The sequence below is a fragment of the Camelus dromedarius genome, chromosome 12, assembly GCF_036321535.1.
Source record: "Camelus dromedarius isolate mCamDro1 chromosome 12, mCamDro1.pat, whole genome shotgun sequence".
Classification (NCBI taxonomy): Eukaryota; Metazoa; Chordata; class Mammalia; order Artiodactyla; family Camelidae; genus Camelus; species Camelus dromedarius.
In genome coordinates, this window is record NC_087447.1 from 40,157,173 (window position 1) to 40,173,244 (window position 16,072).

The following is a 16,072-nucleotide window of genomic DNA, read 5'->3' on the forward strand; positions in this document are numbered from 1 at the left end:
GTATGAAGGCAGTCTGCGGGGAATGAGTGCAATCAGTCGCTGGGCCTGAGCCACTTCTGCGCCTCACATAAGGAACACAGATCAAACAAGTTGCTGGCAGAGTAATCAGCGCAAAGGGAAAACAGCTGAAGAAAAAACTCAAATTGGAAATATGCAAAGAGAAATACTGAACCAAGTCCTGCAGGCCCTACATCTAGAACCGCCCTGGTCTCCTTTGTCTCCAGGGTCCCCTTGGGCCGTGAGGGGCTCAGCAGGTCTGGCTGGGCCTCAGACTCACATCAGTTCGGGCCGAAAGCGGTGGATGATGGCACACAAGGCCAGGCCACTCCTCCAGGATGTGGTCAGGTCAGTGACGTTGACATGCTGGTAGCCCTCGGTCTGCTGCTGGCACCAGGTTAAGAGCTTGCTGGGCCGGATGTCTGACTCTGCAGCAGGAGACAATGGTGAAGCAATCCAGGGAAATCTCAGCAGCTCCCGCTGGGGAACCCCTGATGGCCACCATGAGTGGGGACCAAAAGGAACAGCACTGAGGCGAGGGGCCATGGGCACAGGTGTAGCCCCCGCCCTGACGAGAACATGGCAGGAGGGCAGGGTGCTGGGACAGGAAGCACGCTCTCCTGCAGTAAAGAGGCCCTACGACCCCCTCAGGCCAGGTCCCAGTAGAGGCTAGGAACATAGAGGTGAGGATGATGTGGTCTCTGCCAACAGCATGCTTATCCTATGGGGAAGACAGATGTGGAAGTGGGTGACGATGGAGAAACTGGGTGCTGGGGGGGCACATGAGTGGGTTTGCCAGGGCAGGGGAACTTGCCCAGGAGTCATGGAGGAGGTACATCGAGCTGCTTCTAGAAGAGTGTCTAGGAACTCATCAGCCAGAAAGGACTGTGCCGTGGAAAAAAAATCTAGAAAAACCTGCCGTTTTATGTGACGTGGTTTATTACAGGGCTGGCAGCAGTGGGGCACATGGGTGTGAAGGGAAGGGCAGAGTGGCTGGTGAGGCTGTTTGTCCAGCGTCGGGCAAGACGCAAGGTCTGGGCAGGCACCGGAAGCCAGAGACATCTTTAAGCGGTATGGTGACTTGAGTGCAGCTGGATGGATGCTGGGAAGTTAGTCATTTAATTATCTCTTCCCTCCACCACTGAGCACCAGCCCCGTGCCTGGCCCTGCACCAGGCCCTGGAAGATCAGGAAAAGAGGGAAGCACATGGAGCTTGTTACCTAGCTGGGGAGGCAAGACCCCCATACTAGAAACAACAGGAAAAGAAAAGCAAGTTCCGGGGAAGTCATTCCAGTTCACTTTATGTGCCAAGCACTTGCCTTTAATCCACACAATGATCTTACGGTTGATATTGTCCTTGTCCCGGTTTTACAGATGAGGAAACTGAATTACAGAGAGAAGCACCTGGCTAACGTCACACAGGTCACTGGAGTAGAGCCAGGTTGGCTGCAGGGCCTGTGCCCTGCCAGCCACCCAGCAGGCCTCCTCCCTGCAAAGCTGGGGCCCCAGAAGGTCCACTTACCCCGCCTGGAGAGGCCGACGGATCTCCTGACCGAGCCCAGCCTCTCAAGAGGACCCTGGAGCAGCTCCTTAGTGATGTACAAGTGCTTCACCTAGGAGCGAGAGAGACCACACAGCTGCCCGTCAGTCTGTCCCCAAATCCTAGTTGCAGGGTCTCTGAACCCATTCGACCCTCTCATCAACTTGGCCACTCTTTTCCTCTCTCGCTAGAGGGCATGACCTTCAGCAAGGGAAGCCAGGCCACTTAAGACAGAGCTACAGATCTCAGTTAACCACCCAAATGTGGGGTAACTCAAGTGTAAGTATACTTAATTGGCTGATTTTTAAAATTCACACTATTCTTTGTGTTATTGACCGAAGAGTTTGGAGGTTGTATGGCTCTAAGACAATGTGAGAAAAAACAGACTCTAGGACTTTGGACAGAAGGGACTAGATATTTGATCAAGTAGATTATTTGAGAGAGAGACACTCAGCAACCCACGTGCTTGGTGGCAAATAACCATATGTAAATACATGTATGTATGTGGACAGACACTTGCACGTGTTCTAGTTTTCTCCTGTGGGCTAGAGAGATGCTGGCTCTACTGTACTCGGCGGCCTTCCTAGAGAGAGGAACTTGTTTGACCTTTGGGCCAAGAGGCATTAGTGGCCTCGGTCCTACGGATGTGCCAAGATTTTAGGTGACCTCCCCCTTTCCCACCACTCAGCACACAGTGACCCAGACAGGACTCCAGGAAAGGCTTTACCTGATGGGGCCTGACACAGTTGGAGTTGAGGTTTGGGTACCGCGTCCCCGGATCCAACGTGTACTGCTCAAAGTTCTTGTTGATGTTCTCTGGGGTCGTCTGAGGTAACAGCCGGTAAAGACTCTCCCTGGAGAGAGGCAGAGCCCAGGGTCAAGGATTGCTCTTGCAGCCTGGGGCCTTCGTCCCCACCCTTCCCCTCCACCTCCCTCCCCCTGCTTTCCAGCGCTTCTTAGCTGTGTTTGCATAGCCCTTCCCAGCAGGAACCTGACCCAACCCTGGCCCTCCTGGTTCTTGATATCTGCAAAGTGAGGGAGGGTTAATAGGGCCGAGAGGGAGCAGGAGGGGGCCTGGGAGGCAGTGATGCTGGCCTCCTCCCCTGGGCAGAGGGCAGGGACTCAGAGCTGACAGCCCAGTGACCTGTGGTTTTCCAAGAACCACCACTCAGCCACGCTCCCTCCTGTGGCTGGTCCCCCATGCCCGCAGGTCTCCACACCCAAGACCAGCAGCGGCCTGTCCCCACCCACCAGCCCTGATTTCTCCTGATCCACCAGCTGTCACAGCCACGTGGCCAGCAGCAGGGGTCTGGGAAGAAGCCCAGGATCTCAGCAGCAGAAGAGGCCTGGGAGGTCAGAGCACCCAGTTCCCAACAGGGTGGGACTCAGCGCTGCAATGGATGGTTCCCCTAAACCTCCTCTGGCATTTTGGTGTCTCAGCAGTGCCAAGAACCCCAGCTTCAGGGCTGCCCTGGATAAAGATTTCTCTTTAGCATCCAGGGTTTAAGGGCCTGGCACCCAGGGAAAGTCACTGAAGGACGTAGATCATGGTGGAGAAAGTTTCCCTGGGGACCCTAATGATCAAATTAGGCCACAGATGGCAAGGCAGATGAGAGGGGAAGGGGACAGAGGCTCCAGGTTCCTCCAGCCTCGCTCCTCTCCTGCCTGAGTTTTGACCCAGCCCGGTGCCTAGCCAGGGGTCCTGCTCCCAATACCCACCTTTCAGCCAGCAGCTCCAGGGGAGGAGTGCCCTGGTCCCAGCTTTTCACCATCCATGCTGTATCAAAGGCTGCCAAGAAGCCACGGGCACAGCCTGTGCCCATGGGCCAGAAAGGCTGCAAAAGGAAATGTGCAAAGTTCCAGCTGATTCCAGTGATTCCCAGCCTGCCATCCCATTCTATCCAGTATTTAGTGATTGCCAGGCCCATGTGAGGCACTGGGGGGACAGAAAGGTGACAGGGCAGTCAACTAGGATTCACCACAAATACAAGTAGCTGGAACACAAAGTCCTCTGCAAGGGTGCGGTAACACAGGATCAACAAAACTGCTTTGGGGGCTCAAAAAGGCAGAGGTGAATTCTCACCCTGGGGAAGGGAGATAGAAATCAGGGAACGCTTCATAAAAGAGTTGCATTCGTGCTGATTTTAAAGAATGGGCAGGATTCTGATCTCAATCCAATCAGGAACAGTGTAGGCAAAGGCTTGGTGGCAGGACAATGACAGAGCCCGACAGAAGAACAGCCTGTCTGGTTTGGGTGCAGCAGACAGCATGGGAGAAGAGAGAAAGCTGGGAAGGAGGAATGGGACAGGAGCAGAGGGGATGCCGAGGGCTTAAGCAAGGAGTTTGGGTTATAGTCTACACACAGGGGTAAGCAAGGATTGATTCACTAAGCTAAGTTCTAACCAAACTGTTCCAGGGCAGCTGGAGCATGGTTTGAAATTTGATGCTAACTTGGGGTAAGCACATAAACATTTTTTGGTCAGCACTTACATTAAGATAAAAATGTATCCCTTCTGAAAGCACTCGTTTAATCTAAGAATCCTAGCATCTGCAGATTTTCTGGGAAGAATTTTGAGCAGGCAGGCCATGGACACAAACTGGACTTTGGGGCCCACACTCCTTTCTTGCTCCTGTACAGTCTCAGTGCTGAAAGGCTGCTGAGATCCACCCACATGAGGGAGAAGTGTCGGCCCAGCTGAGAACTGACAGGGGAAGGATGGCCCATGAAGTCCAGACCAGGGCCGCTCAATTTTGCACTTCAACTGAGAAATCAGCCTAGAAGAACCCAGAGGGGCAAGAGAAAGCTCTTCTGCCTGAACACAGGCAGCCAATGGCTCCTCTGAAATGAGTCAAAGGGCAGGACGGGCTCAGTAGAGTCCTGCCAGTTAGCTGAGAGCCTTCCCTCCCTGGGGCTACAGGACAGCAGATGCTATCAAAACATTAATAGGGGATCTGTCTTCCAACAGGAATGAGGGGCTCCCAACACAGGTAGTACCTCAAGCAAGCTGTCGCCCACCAGGGCCACCAGCAGCTGGTGCGACTGTCGCTCGCGCACCAGGGCCGCGTTCTCAGAGGCGTACATAGAGGTGAAGTCGAACATAGCCACATCGGGCTGTCCATAATGGTTCATGGCGAAGTCTAAAGATGGCAGCTGGTAATTGGTGGCAAAGTCTGCGGCTTCACGTGCGTAGGAAAGCAGGTTGTCCTGGTTCACGTTCTCTGCACACAGCAGCATCTCTGTGTCGATGTAGTCCTGGGGGAAAGAACAAGAGCACAGTATAGCAACCTGACCCTTGAAAAGGCAAGGATTCATACTACTTCTTTGCAAAGGACTTGGAATGGGTTTGCAGTGAGGCCAATCAAAACAGAAATAGAAAATCCAGGCCAAGGGAATAAAGAGGAACCAAATCAACCATCTGTGAACATTAACAGTTGTGATTAAGTATCGAATTTGGCTTTGAGCTTCCTGGCATCCAAGGCAAAAGGGAAATGTGATATATTACAGGGCTTTCCTTATCAGAAAGAAGGAAGCATAGAAATTCCTAGGGAAGGCAATGTTTTCCTGGCACTAAATTCTAAGAGAACTGTCTGACATAGGAATTTTGACAGAGAACATTGTGTTGTAATGAACCGTGTACTCAATAATGGTCCTGCAGCAAATATGGAAGCATATTTCATATGGCTGGTTCTTTTGATAACTTTCAATAAAGGGCAAAAGAGCAAGTGAGTAAGAGTGATTTTATAATGGACTAGGCTAAGCTAATGTGGTCCAGAAATCCTGTGGTTAGTGGTCAAACAAATCCATAAAAGAAAAGGGTACTTCGCATAACTCTCAGACTTGCTCTGCACCATCGGTTACCCCTTTTCTCGACAGGCTGAGGGCTCTGAGGGGCCCTGCCTTGCTCTTAAAGTGTTAATTGGTCTATCTCCCTGCTGGGAGGTAGAGAACACTGTGCTTAGGACTAGGGTATCCACCCTGGAGGGACACTGGCAATGAACTACAGGATGTCTTGCAGAGTCAAATCTGCTCCTCGTGTGGCTACAGAAACGAAAACTTTTCCCAAAAGATGAAAGTGCATATCCCTTGGGGCAGGGGTAGGGGAAGGCAGGGACCTGACTGTAAGACCAACACAGGCCTGGGGGTCATTGAGATCAACAGGTCAAATTCCATCTCTGTTTACTGATTGTGTAAATTTGGGCAAGTTATTGAACTTCTCTGAGTTTCCGTATTCTCATCTGTAAACTTTGAATCTATAAATGAGAATAACAAAATCTACTCCACGGAGCCACGTGAGGATTGAATGAGACCGTGTACGTGGACTTCCTAGCCCAATGCCTGGGCAGTGGGAAGTGCTTGATGAATGGGAATTCCTGTCCCTGATAAATCATGATGACACAAGTCACAGCATCTGGTGAGGTGCACCCTGGACCCACCCAAGGCAGCAGCAAGAGTATTTACAAAGGTCTGAGAAGGCGCAGTCTCATTTACAAACAGTGCCCTACCGTGTCAATTTTCCCAATAGCCGTGATTTCCCCAAAATTCTAATATTTCCACATCCAAACCATGTTACCTAAACTGAGCCCAGCATGGGCCAGAGAGCCCTTTGTCAGGTCATGGCACTCAGGGTAGAGCTCCAGTTATTCACTTCCCTTTCTCATTCCTGTTCTTAGATGACATGATCACCCCCTCCCTAAAGGTGCCGAAAAGTGAAAAATACCCCCTCTCCAAAATATGCCACAAGCACCCCTGCCGAGGACCGGGTGATGGATGAGTGTGGACACTGTGCAGTGAAGGTGGCACCCAGTGCTGATGTCACACACAGAATGTGAAGACCTGGCCAAGGGGCAGACCCCCAGGCTGCGCCATGACACAGAGCCTGCCACGGGAGCATAGAGGGGCTCCGATAACTGCCAAGGAGTCGGGTCACCATGAGCAACATTGAGTGGCCTGGACAAACACCCTGGGATGATCTGGGGGAAGCTTCATGTCTCAGAAGGCTGGAGTCCTCAGCCAGTGAAATAGGAACCCCAAGTCAAACTCAGTGTGAATCCCCAGGGTGGGCTAACAAGAGCCTCCCCAGTCCCTCCTCTGCAAAGGTACCCCCTATGCCTGCACCCTGGACCCCAACAGTCCTTCACTCTCTGGCACAGGCATCCCAGCAGGGCAGGTAACTTCAGGAGGGACCACCTGTAGAGCAGAGGGAAAAAGGGGACACAGCCTCACCTCCCCCAGGCCAGGTTAGCAGTGGGGCACCAGATGCTGAACACCCACTGCACACACATCTGCTGACTATGCTCAGCTGGTTTTATCCAACCTCACCCACCCACCCACCCCAGCCTCCTGTCCGGCAACTCAGCTCTCAGTAAAGCCCTGAGCTGATGTGGAGGAGGCCCAGGGGAGGGCTAGGTTACTAATGCCATCCAGCCGGCTGCAGGCACAAGCTGGTGAGAGTGCAGGCACATTCTCTGACAAGCAGCAATGAATGGTCACTGTGCTCCCTGGGCCACAGGCTGACACCCGGAGAGTAGGCTAACCTCGGACTGCACGATCCTTATCTTGAGGCTACAGCAGCAGTGGTGGCAGAAACAGGGGGAGGGCTCTGGAAGGGTTGAAACCCGACCAAAGAAGCTTCCAGCCCTGGCCCCACCACTCCATGTGCTCCTTCCTTGCCACCCTGCTCTCTGTTGAAGCAGGAAGGTGCAAAGGCAGGAAGCCAGCAGGACCGAAAAAAAAAAAGCAGGTGTCCAAACCAGGCAGAGGAGTCATGGAGGGACTCTGCAAGCCAAGCGCTCTGTATATGTTTTAAAATTTATTCCTCTGAATAACCCTTTCAGACAGAAACTATTATTACTATTCTACAGACAAGACAACTGAGGTTTAGAAGAGGCAAGCAGCTTAGTCACAGTCCTGAGTTAATACATGGCAGAGCCAAGACTCAGTTTGAGTCTGGCTGCAGTAGAGTTCTCCCCCATACCATGACAAGCGGCTGCAGGGTGACAGCCGCAAGTGAAAGTGCCCGAGGTCCACTAGGATAAGGAACCCCCATCTAACTCCAAACGATGTGTGACCTCGCAGAAAAGGAGGCAGGGATAAATGAGACACTCGGAAGGAGAAGCTTCAGCTGATCTCTCAGTGGTTAAGACCCACACGAACAGCCAGGGAAGAATCTCAGCATCCTCACCCCAGTTCTCCGCAGAAACAGCTTTGCCTATATCGTCAGTGTGGGCTCCTCCACCCAACACTCATGCACCACTAAGGAGAAGGAAGTGGTGGGTGGTCCCTTCCCTCTTCTCTCCTTGCTCAGCCTCTGACAGGATAACGTCTGCTCGCACACTCACTGATGCTGCCAGCCCAGGTCACAGAGGGAAGGACAGTCTGGACGTCACAGCCAAGAGATACGTACATTAATGATGACACCCTTGTCGAGCAGGCTCTGCTTCTTGGCGGTCATGACAAAATAGTGGGTGCAGTCCTTGTAGTAAACAATGTTCTCAAGATCAATCCCTGAAAAGAGAAGGTTCATCGTCTCAGTATTACTTCCTCAGCGCCTACTGTGTCAGGAGCCCTGCTTTGCCTCATTTCAGGTCTCACTATTTACCTGCAAAATATTTGTGTTGGGTCAGCTTTTAAGACATACAAGGCTGGCGAGATATAATCAAGTGCCAGAATTTACCCAGTTAGCTCTGAAGTTCCACAAAGATACTATTTCTTTTTGTTGTTGTTGCTAACTGAACAATAACACTGTGTAAGTCCCAAGGCGGACAACATGTTGATGTGATACATTTCTATACTGCAATAAGATTAAGCCACTCTTCCTTTTAAAACTCATAAAGCCCTTCAGGGCTGTGGACCAGCATTACAAGTCAGAGCTGAGTGTGTGCTGCAGGAAGACACAGTGCTGTCCGTGGCATGGCAGCTAACTGACGACAGAACCAGGATTTGCACCCTAGCCCGTCTGATTCTGAGTCCCAGCCACAGTGCCCTCCATGTGGCCAGAGATGCAAAGAGCTATGTGAATTCTCCAAAGGCTGCTCAGGGATATTTCTACCATGCCCCTGCTGTGTGTGAAAACCCAGGAGCCCTGGTAGGAATGACTCAATTAGAGGACTGGGTTGTATCTTTTTGCACTCTCAACCAATTACAAAACACTTTATAGACTAGGTTTCTGCATTTAAAACAATGCTGTGAGATGATAGCTTAGATCAGTGTTTCTCAAAGTGGGATCCCCAGCCAGCTGCAGCAGCATCCCCTGAGAACTTATGAGAAACGCAAATGACTGTGGCTCAACCCCAGACCTACTGAATGGGAAACTCTGGGGGCCCGGTCAGCTTGAACAGGTCTTACAGGTGATTCTGATTCATGCTTAACTTTGAGAACCCCTGACTTTGCTTCTTTGAGGGGAGAGAAAGGAACAGATGCAAGGCAACTTATCAGCAGTTATCACAGTGTGGAGCAGGGTAACCATGGAAACTCCTTTATTACTGTTAAATAGGAAACAGCCATCAATGAAGAGGGCCTCCCCAGAGGATCCGAGGAAATTCCTCACTGTCACTCTGTGAGGGGCACTGTTGTCAAACAATGGCCAAAGGTGACCATCACAGCAAAGTGTAAAGGAAGCTCATTGAAACATCTGGAAAAACACATTAAACGTCCTGTCATAATTTACATTTGGTGGTTTACTTAAGTGTTTAGTTTTTTGGCTTTTGAGGGGTTCAGAGGGTTGGAGAATTCCTAAATCATTCAAAAGGACATAATATGCAGGAAGGAAATACTTCATATATACAAATAATAATGCCACTGTGGTGACACTCAGAGGGTCATGCAGTGGACACATCGCTGTGGCGTCAGAGGCAGAGTCTGGCTCAGCAACTAATCTTCAAAAACTATCTTACAGAAATAATCCAACAGAAGCAGTTTTATCAGTAACAGTAAATAACTGAAAAGTTTAAATCAGAGGGCCACAAACTTTTTCTGTAAACGGTCACAGAATGAATATTTTGGGATTTGTGAGCCATCCGCTCTGTGTCACAAGCATTCATGGTGGGGCAGCCACAGGCAGCGAGGTAAACAGACCAGTATGGCTGTCTCCCAAGCAACCTTTACTTATAGACATTGGAATGTGAATTTCATAGAATTTTCAATTTGTCACAAAAATTTCTTCTTCTGATTTTTCTGCAGCCGTTCCAAAATATTAAAACTATTCTTAGCTTGGGGGAGGGTATAGCTCAGTAGTCGAGCACATGCTTAGTATGCACAAGGTCCTGGGTTCTATCCCCAGTACCTCCATAAAACAACAACAACAACAACAACAACAACAACAACAACAACAACAAAACAAACAAAAAAACCTCAAACCATTGTTAACATCTTACCTTGAAGGCAACACAAAAAGCACATAGCAGGTCATGGTTTGCCAACCCCTGGCTCCAATGCTTCAGCAGCAACAATACATCCACCTCATGAGCTATTCTGCCAAACCTGACCCCCAGGAGGACTAGGCAGTATGGACAATATTTATCGTGTGATGCTTAATGAGAAAGGCAGAATAACAGAGTACTGCCCCTATGATGAAAGCTCTAGCCATGTAAAAAGTAAGGATGCAAGTGGAAAATTACCAAAAAGGACTACGTGAAGATGAGGACTATTCCTGTGGTTAGGTGGTGCTGGGTGCTACTAACTTACCTCTAGTATAAAAATTGTATTTAACACTGTTACACTGCCTTTTCAAGGAGAAACATACATTTTAACACCAGGTTAAAAAGAAAGAGGAAAAAAAATCTGAAATGTACTTAACTCGGAGCAGGAGCTTCATCCTTCTCCCCCCTCACCCTGCTTTAATTTTTTCTCCACTATCCTTATAGACCACCTGACATGTTGGTTATTTGATTATTGATGGGTCTCCCTCCCACCAACAGAAAATAAGCTCAGAGAAGGGGTTTGTTTTGCCTACTGCTGTATCTTACGCCCTCAAACATTTGGCACATAGTAGGTGTTCAATAAATGTTTGTCAAGTAAAGGAATGAACCCCTTCTCTCTTCAAGGCCCACGGGTGGGGGACAGCTGATGCCCCTGGGTGAGTGTCATGTTCCCCTGGCATTCCTGTACATCCCTTAGGGGAGGGCAGCTGGCACACTGATAAAACACCAATGCTTCTTCAGGGACCACCTAGAAATCACTGGCTCCCTCCCAGAGCACTCCCTGAACCTCACACTGACCTTGGGCATAGACCAACCGGCCTGCATTAGGATGGTTTATGTGGGTGTCCCTCCCTGGACAAGGAGCCACTATTGGAAGGGCACTGTGTCAGCCTCGACTTTGTATCCCACAATATTGAGTACTAGCATACAATGGGCCCTCAGCAGATGTCTCCTGATGATAAACGCTTATCTAGTTTCATGTACAGCATCTAGAACTTTTCCTCCAGAATCCCTCTTGTCCTTGAAGAAATCCTGCCCATCATTAACCTAAAGAGAAATCTCTGCTTCCACTTTATCACAGTGCGTCTCCCAACCCCAAGAGCTGGGGAAGCCAGCCCTGCCCCCCTCCCCCGGTACACTTTAGAGAAGCATGGACAATAGCCTGGTTTGGAGAAAGGTGAAGGTCCCACCTGTTTCTTCTTTAAGGTCCTGAAAAAACTTCTGATTGAAGATGAAAGCCACACCACTAATCTCTTCCACCTTGGCCTCAGCTGTACTGTTTCTGTTTATGAAGTTGGCGGTGATCGCAATAGCCAGCTTCCCACGGAATTCTTTTCTTCTGAACCCTGCATGAGGGAGAGGGGGGAAAAGTGGGTCTTTCTTCTGGATTTGGTGTGAAAACTGAAAAAGATTACTGAGGAAGCTATTCTCAGATGGCCCACAGGCCACTGAAAGCAGCATGTTGGATCTCTAGCGAACAGAGGCTGGCAGAAACACTGAGGCTTGTACTTGAGGAGTCAGAGGCACTTCTAAGTCAGTGGGACTTTTTCCTTTTCTAAAATCTGTAGGACCAATTGTCCTGGTTAGGCTTCCACAAACAAAAGGCTAAATGTGCTTCTCCAACAGGCAATCACAGGACTCATCTTTTAAAAGATGTGCGAGGCATTGCCACTAGGTAGCCTCATGGAAGACACACATGCCCTTGAAACTTACACAATTTTTCATGATTTTTTTCCTCTGAAAAGTAGGATTATGAGATCGAAATCCCGAGGAACAGGGATTTTAACAAATTTTCTTTCTGCTTCCAGTCCACAGTGATTGGTACTAAGGACACGGTAAATGTATAATGAATAGCTGGAATTCTAACTTGCAGTTAATTTAGTTCAATGATTCCTCAGGGTTCTTATAGTTTTCAGTGGTTTACATTGAAATCACTTTTAAATGGCAGTAAGAATTATGCACCCAAATACAATGTTGGGGTTTTTTTTTCCCCACCCACACCAACAGCAATTCCAGGACCCCAGAATTCAACTCAGTTTTCACTCATCTACCCGGAGGGAACATTGGATCCCACAGTTGTTTAAGGGCTCAGTCCCACCAGACTGCCCTCCACTCAGATGCCAATCGTAAGCCCATGTTGTCACCTGTGCTGCTGATGGACCGGCTAGAGAGACTGGAGGTTCAAGGACCCACTCCTTGGGTTCGATTCATTTTCTAGAGTGGCTCGCAGAACTCAGAAACATCTTACTAAATAACGTGGGAGTAGTCAGAGGGAAGAGATGCTTAGGGCAAGGTGTGGGGGAGGGGCCTGGAGCTTTCGTGCCCTCTCCAACTGTGCTACCTTCCCAAATCTCCACATTTTCACCAACCCGGAAGCTCTCCAATCCCTCTCCTTTGCGTTTTTACGGAGGCGTCATTACAGAGGTATGATTCATTAAATCACTCACCATTGGTGACCGAACTCAATCTCCAGCCCCTCTCCCCTCCCAGGAGGTCAGAGGGTGGCGCTGGAATTTCCAGCCCTTTAATCACAGGCTTGCTTCCCCTGGCAACCAGTCTCCTCCCACCCGTAGGTGCTTTCCCAAAGCCACTTCATTAACATGAACTCAGAAGCAGCAAAGAAGCTTGTTATGAATAACAAGACACTCATTTCACCTTTATGGCTCTGAATCTGAATTTCAAGAAGCACAGACAAGAGGCCAAATGTCATAACAAAAGATGCTCATATTGCTCTCATCACTCAGGAAATTCCAAGGGTTTGGGGAACCCTGTGCCAAAAAGGGGAACAAAGACCAAATATAATAAATTTTTATAATAAATCAATATCGCAGTATCCCTTTTTAATAAATGAATATCACAGGTGATTACAGAGAATCACAAGCAGGTGGTCCTATTTCAACAGACCACCTCCTCCTAATCCCATTTCTTTTTATCAGGTCTTCCTACAGCCCTGAATTTCCCCCAGCCCCAGATACTGCTGTTTATTTTGCTTAACTCAAGGCATTTGTCTTGCTAGCAGACTTAACCATGGTCGTCAGCACCTGTGGGAATTCCCCTCACATTCTCTTACCACATGCTCAAGCCTTATAGTGATTTGGCAAAGTTGTCAAATATCTGTTTGACTAAAAATCTTGGGTTTCCATTCAATACTCCCTCATTTTAGTTCTACATTAGACCTTTGTGGAAATGGTCAAAAATGGCCATCAGTCTCTAGTATTTCTTAATGGGGGTGAGTTGCCCCGCCAGGGGCATTTGGCCAACTGCGGAGATGTTTCTGGTTGCCACAGCTAGGGGTGCTGCTCATGTCTAGTGGGTGGAAGCCAGGGAGGCCGCGAAGCACCCTGCAGTGCACAGGACAGCCCCTGAGGCACAGAATTATCTGGCCCCAGATGCCAGTCATGCCGATTGAGAACCTGGCTCTAGTCTGCTTGAAGGAGAATTAATAAAATGGCCACACTTAGGCTAACAGATTGCTTATTCTTTAATTCTTTATTCTTTATGCTTTCCCTTAGAACAATCAACAAACCTGACCAACCGTTACTACCCACAGCTCCAGGCCCACTGTTACAACTAAAGCTATTGATCTTACCGTTTCTACTTTATTCCAGTAATCGAAAGTAATAATCATGCTTGGTCTCCGAGTCCTTCTCCAAGGAGAAGGTCACAGGACTGTGACCTTACAAAAAATAGCCTGCAGTACCAAGAAGACCACACCTTGGGTGCTTATAAGATAAAGAGATGAAAAGAGTGACAGCCACTAGCCTCTATAGCCTTGGTCATCTGGAGACATCATGATGCCCCTCTGAGTCTTATGAGAAGAAAATAAATCTGTTGATTGTTATCAATGCTTTGTTGTTTGAGCTATGGCTATATAATCACCCTGCCCCATCCCCAAGGTGGGTTCACAGCTTGAAGGTACTAGCCTGCTGTGAGTCCTCTTTGCCTGGCAAAGCAATAAAGCTGCCTCTTTTCTTCTAAGCTCCAAGATCTTGTCTCTGGGTTATTGGGCTCATCAGGGATATTTTGGCAATATGCTTCCGTGGTCCTAAATTGCTCAAATCATTCTCCTCCTTCCTGACCCGCTTTTCATGTTCACAAAATGCCAAACCACCCTCAGGTTAAACATGGTCCTGGATTTTTATATCCAGACTTACTGTTTTCTCAAACCATCAGAATGGCCTTATAAACTCTAACAATAACATTCAGGTTGGCAGCTTAAAACTTCTCTGTTCAATATTGGTTATTGATTGCTGGGGGCGGGGAGTGGGTGTGTAAGGCAAGAGGGGAAAGGAACACCGGGTGCACAGCCAGTGGGAAGGGCCCGAGCTTGGGGGACCACACATCCTGAGTTCTCTAAGATCAGTCCTAGTTCAGGGAGGGTGCTCTGTCCTCAGAGAAGGTGCCCTCCCAGGCAGGCATCTGTGGCCTGCAGCCCTTGAGCAGGGCAAGCTTGAAAAGCAGACCTATCCCCAGCCCAAGAGATGCCACGTGGGACCACTCTGCCCACAACCCATGGTCTCAAATTAGTACAGTTAGTCCAAATCAGTATAACCTTTGCACCAATTAACCGTGGGGCTGGGGTGGAGGTGATAAAGCGTTTCCTGGCAACAGGGTTCCTCTCTCAATCTGATGAGATTCTTCCCTGAAAAACATGTTAACGCTTCTAAATTTAGAATTCAGAGAAGCATGGTTTTGTACCTTGACAGGTTGGGAAAAACCGACTTTACTGCCTAGTCAGTGTGCTTGAAAGTTATGAGAAGAGATGGAGTCCTCCTTCTGGACTATTATACTTCATGGTAAACCATCAATAGTATAAAAATGGTTCCCTTAGTTGGACGAAGTATGAAAGTGCTTAGCACCATGGCTTGTACACTGGCAGGTGCTCAATAAATGTACCTTGATTTTTTTTTTGTCATTTCCATGGCATTTTACATATGAGTCCCCTCCCAGCCCTTACAGCGATGCTCCGAGAGGTTCTATTATCCACACTGACAGTTGGGAAAACCAAGGTTCAGGGAGAATTCAATAGCTGTTCTCTAAACACTCAGCCTCAGGCACAGCAGGGTGGTCTGCCTTTGTATCAAGACCCACCCCCTTCAGCTTTGGCATCTGCCATTTGGCCTTTTCTCCACCTCCTTCCCGATACACTCCCTCCTACCCCTGACCCCCATCCTCAGCCCCAAGAAGAAGAGTCTTCACCTTCCAGCATGTTCCTGCGGCCATCGGCACCAATGATAACATCAAACTCAAACTCCGACAGGAAGTGGTCTGCAGGAAGAAATTCTGCCCGCCAGCCAATTTCTGCCAGGACAGAAAAATGAGATGAGTTGGCAGTGAGAGATGGGAGGAGGGAGTGATTACACCCTCTCTGTGTTGACCGTGAGGAAGGGAAAATGTCACCAGGTTTAGGCACCCCAGACAGAACCTCCAGTGGAAAGACCCAAACCGCTTGGATTCACACTTGAATCTGCAGTCCTTCTGGCTTTAGTTTCTGTTCAATCCAGAACAAGGTAAACCAGCAGTGCCAATTCCATGCCTGGTTTTACTTATTTCTTTAAAGGCTGGGAGTCTATCTGCAACGAATCTCAACATGAAGTCTCACCTGCACCTTATTTATCTCAACAGATTCCACTGTGTTTTCTTCGTATCCCCCATGTTCCTCACCGCCCTCCCATTGCTAAACAGACCCAAAAGGATGTGCATGGTGCAATGAAACCAGTTATCACACTTAACCAATTCTGTTGGGCAATACACAATCACTCATGAAACCTCTTTCAGGTGAATCCTTGCTGGTTACCTACAGCTAAGACTTAACATCCACTAGGGGTCTGAGAAAGGTTAAGAGCATGCAGGTCTCAAAGTTAAATTACAGATGCTGTCCTGCCACAAAAGCCAACTAGCACCACCCCTCAATGCTCGACATTCTGGGCAGAGGACTGGAGAAACTGGAGTTGTAACCTCCGTGTGAAACTATGAGGTCTCTGACGCTAAGTTCGACCAAAAACTGAAAGCCCTGCCCAGCAGCAGAAGAGTCTGGTAATAAGTAAGATAAAGGAACAAACTCTCTGACCAGTGTATATAAAAGAACAGAATTTATACAAATATCCTAAAAGGAAC

At 48.8% G+C, this 16,072-nt stretch overlaps 1 protein-coding gene across 6 annotated transcripts in view; it reads right to left on the reverse strand.

The window, feature by feature from the left end:
• The window catches only part of MICAL2 (microtubule associated monooxygenase, calponin and LIM domain containing 2), a 213,397-nt gene that overhangs the window by 111,736 nt on the left and 85,589 nt on the right, over window positions 1–16,072 (reverse strand). For all 6 annotated transcript variants that reach the window (XR_004139260.2, XM_031460007.2, XM_031460010.2 and 3 more), the window contains exons 6-13: window positions 15,155–15,256; window positions 11,146–11,301; window positions 7,942–8,042; window positions 4,533–4,790; window positions 3,257–3,372; window positions 2,265–2,391; window positions 1,520–1,610; window positions 278–425 (exon numbers count right to left, since the gene is read on the reverse strand). Coding sequence is in view for 5 of the 6 variants with exons in the window: in XM_031460007.2 (XP_031315867.2) it covers window positions 278–425; window positions 1,520–1,610; window positions 2,265–2,391; window positions 3,257–3,372; window positions 4,533–4,790; window positions 7,942–8,042; window positions 11,146–11,301; window positions 15,155–15,256 (1,099 nt within the window). In the remaining variant the exon portion in view is untranslated. The remainder of the gene's footprint in view (window positions 1–277; window positions 426–1,519; window positions 1,611–2,264; window positions 2,392–3,256; window positions 3,373–4,532; window positions 4,791–7,941; window positions 8,043–11,145; window positions 11,302–15,154; window positions 15,257–16,072) is intronic.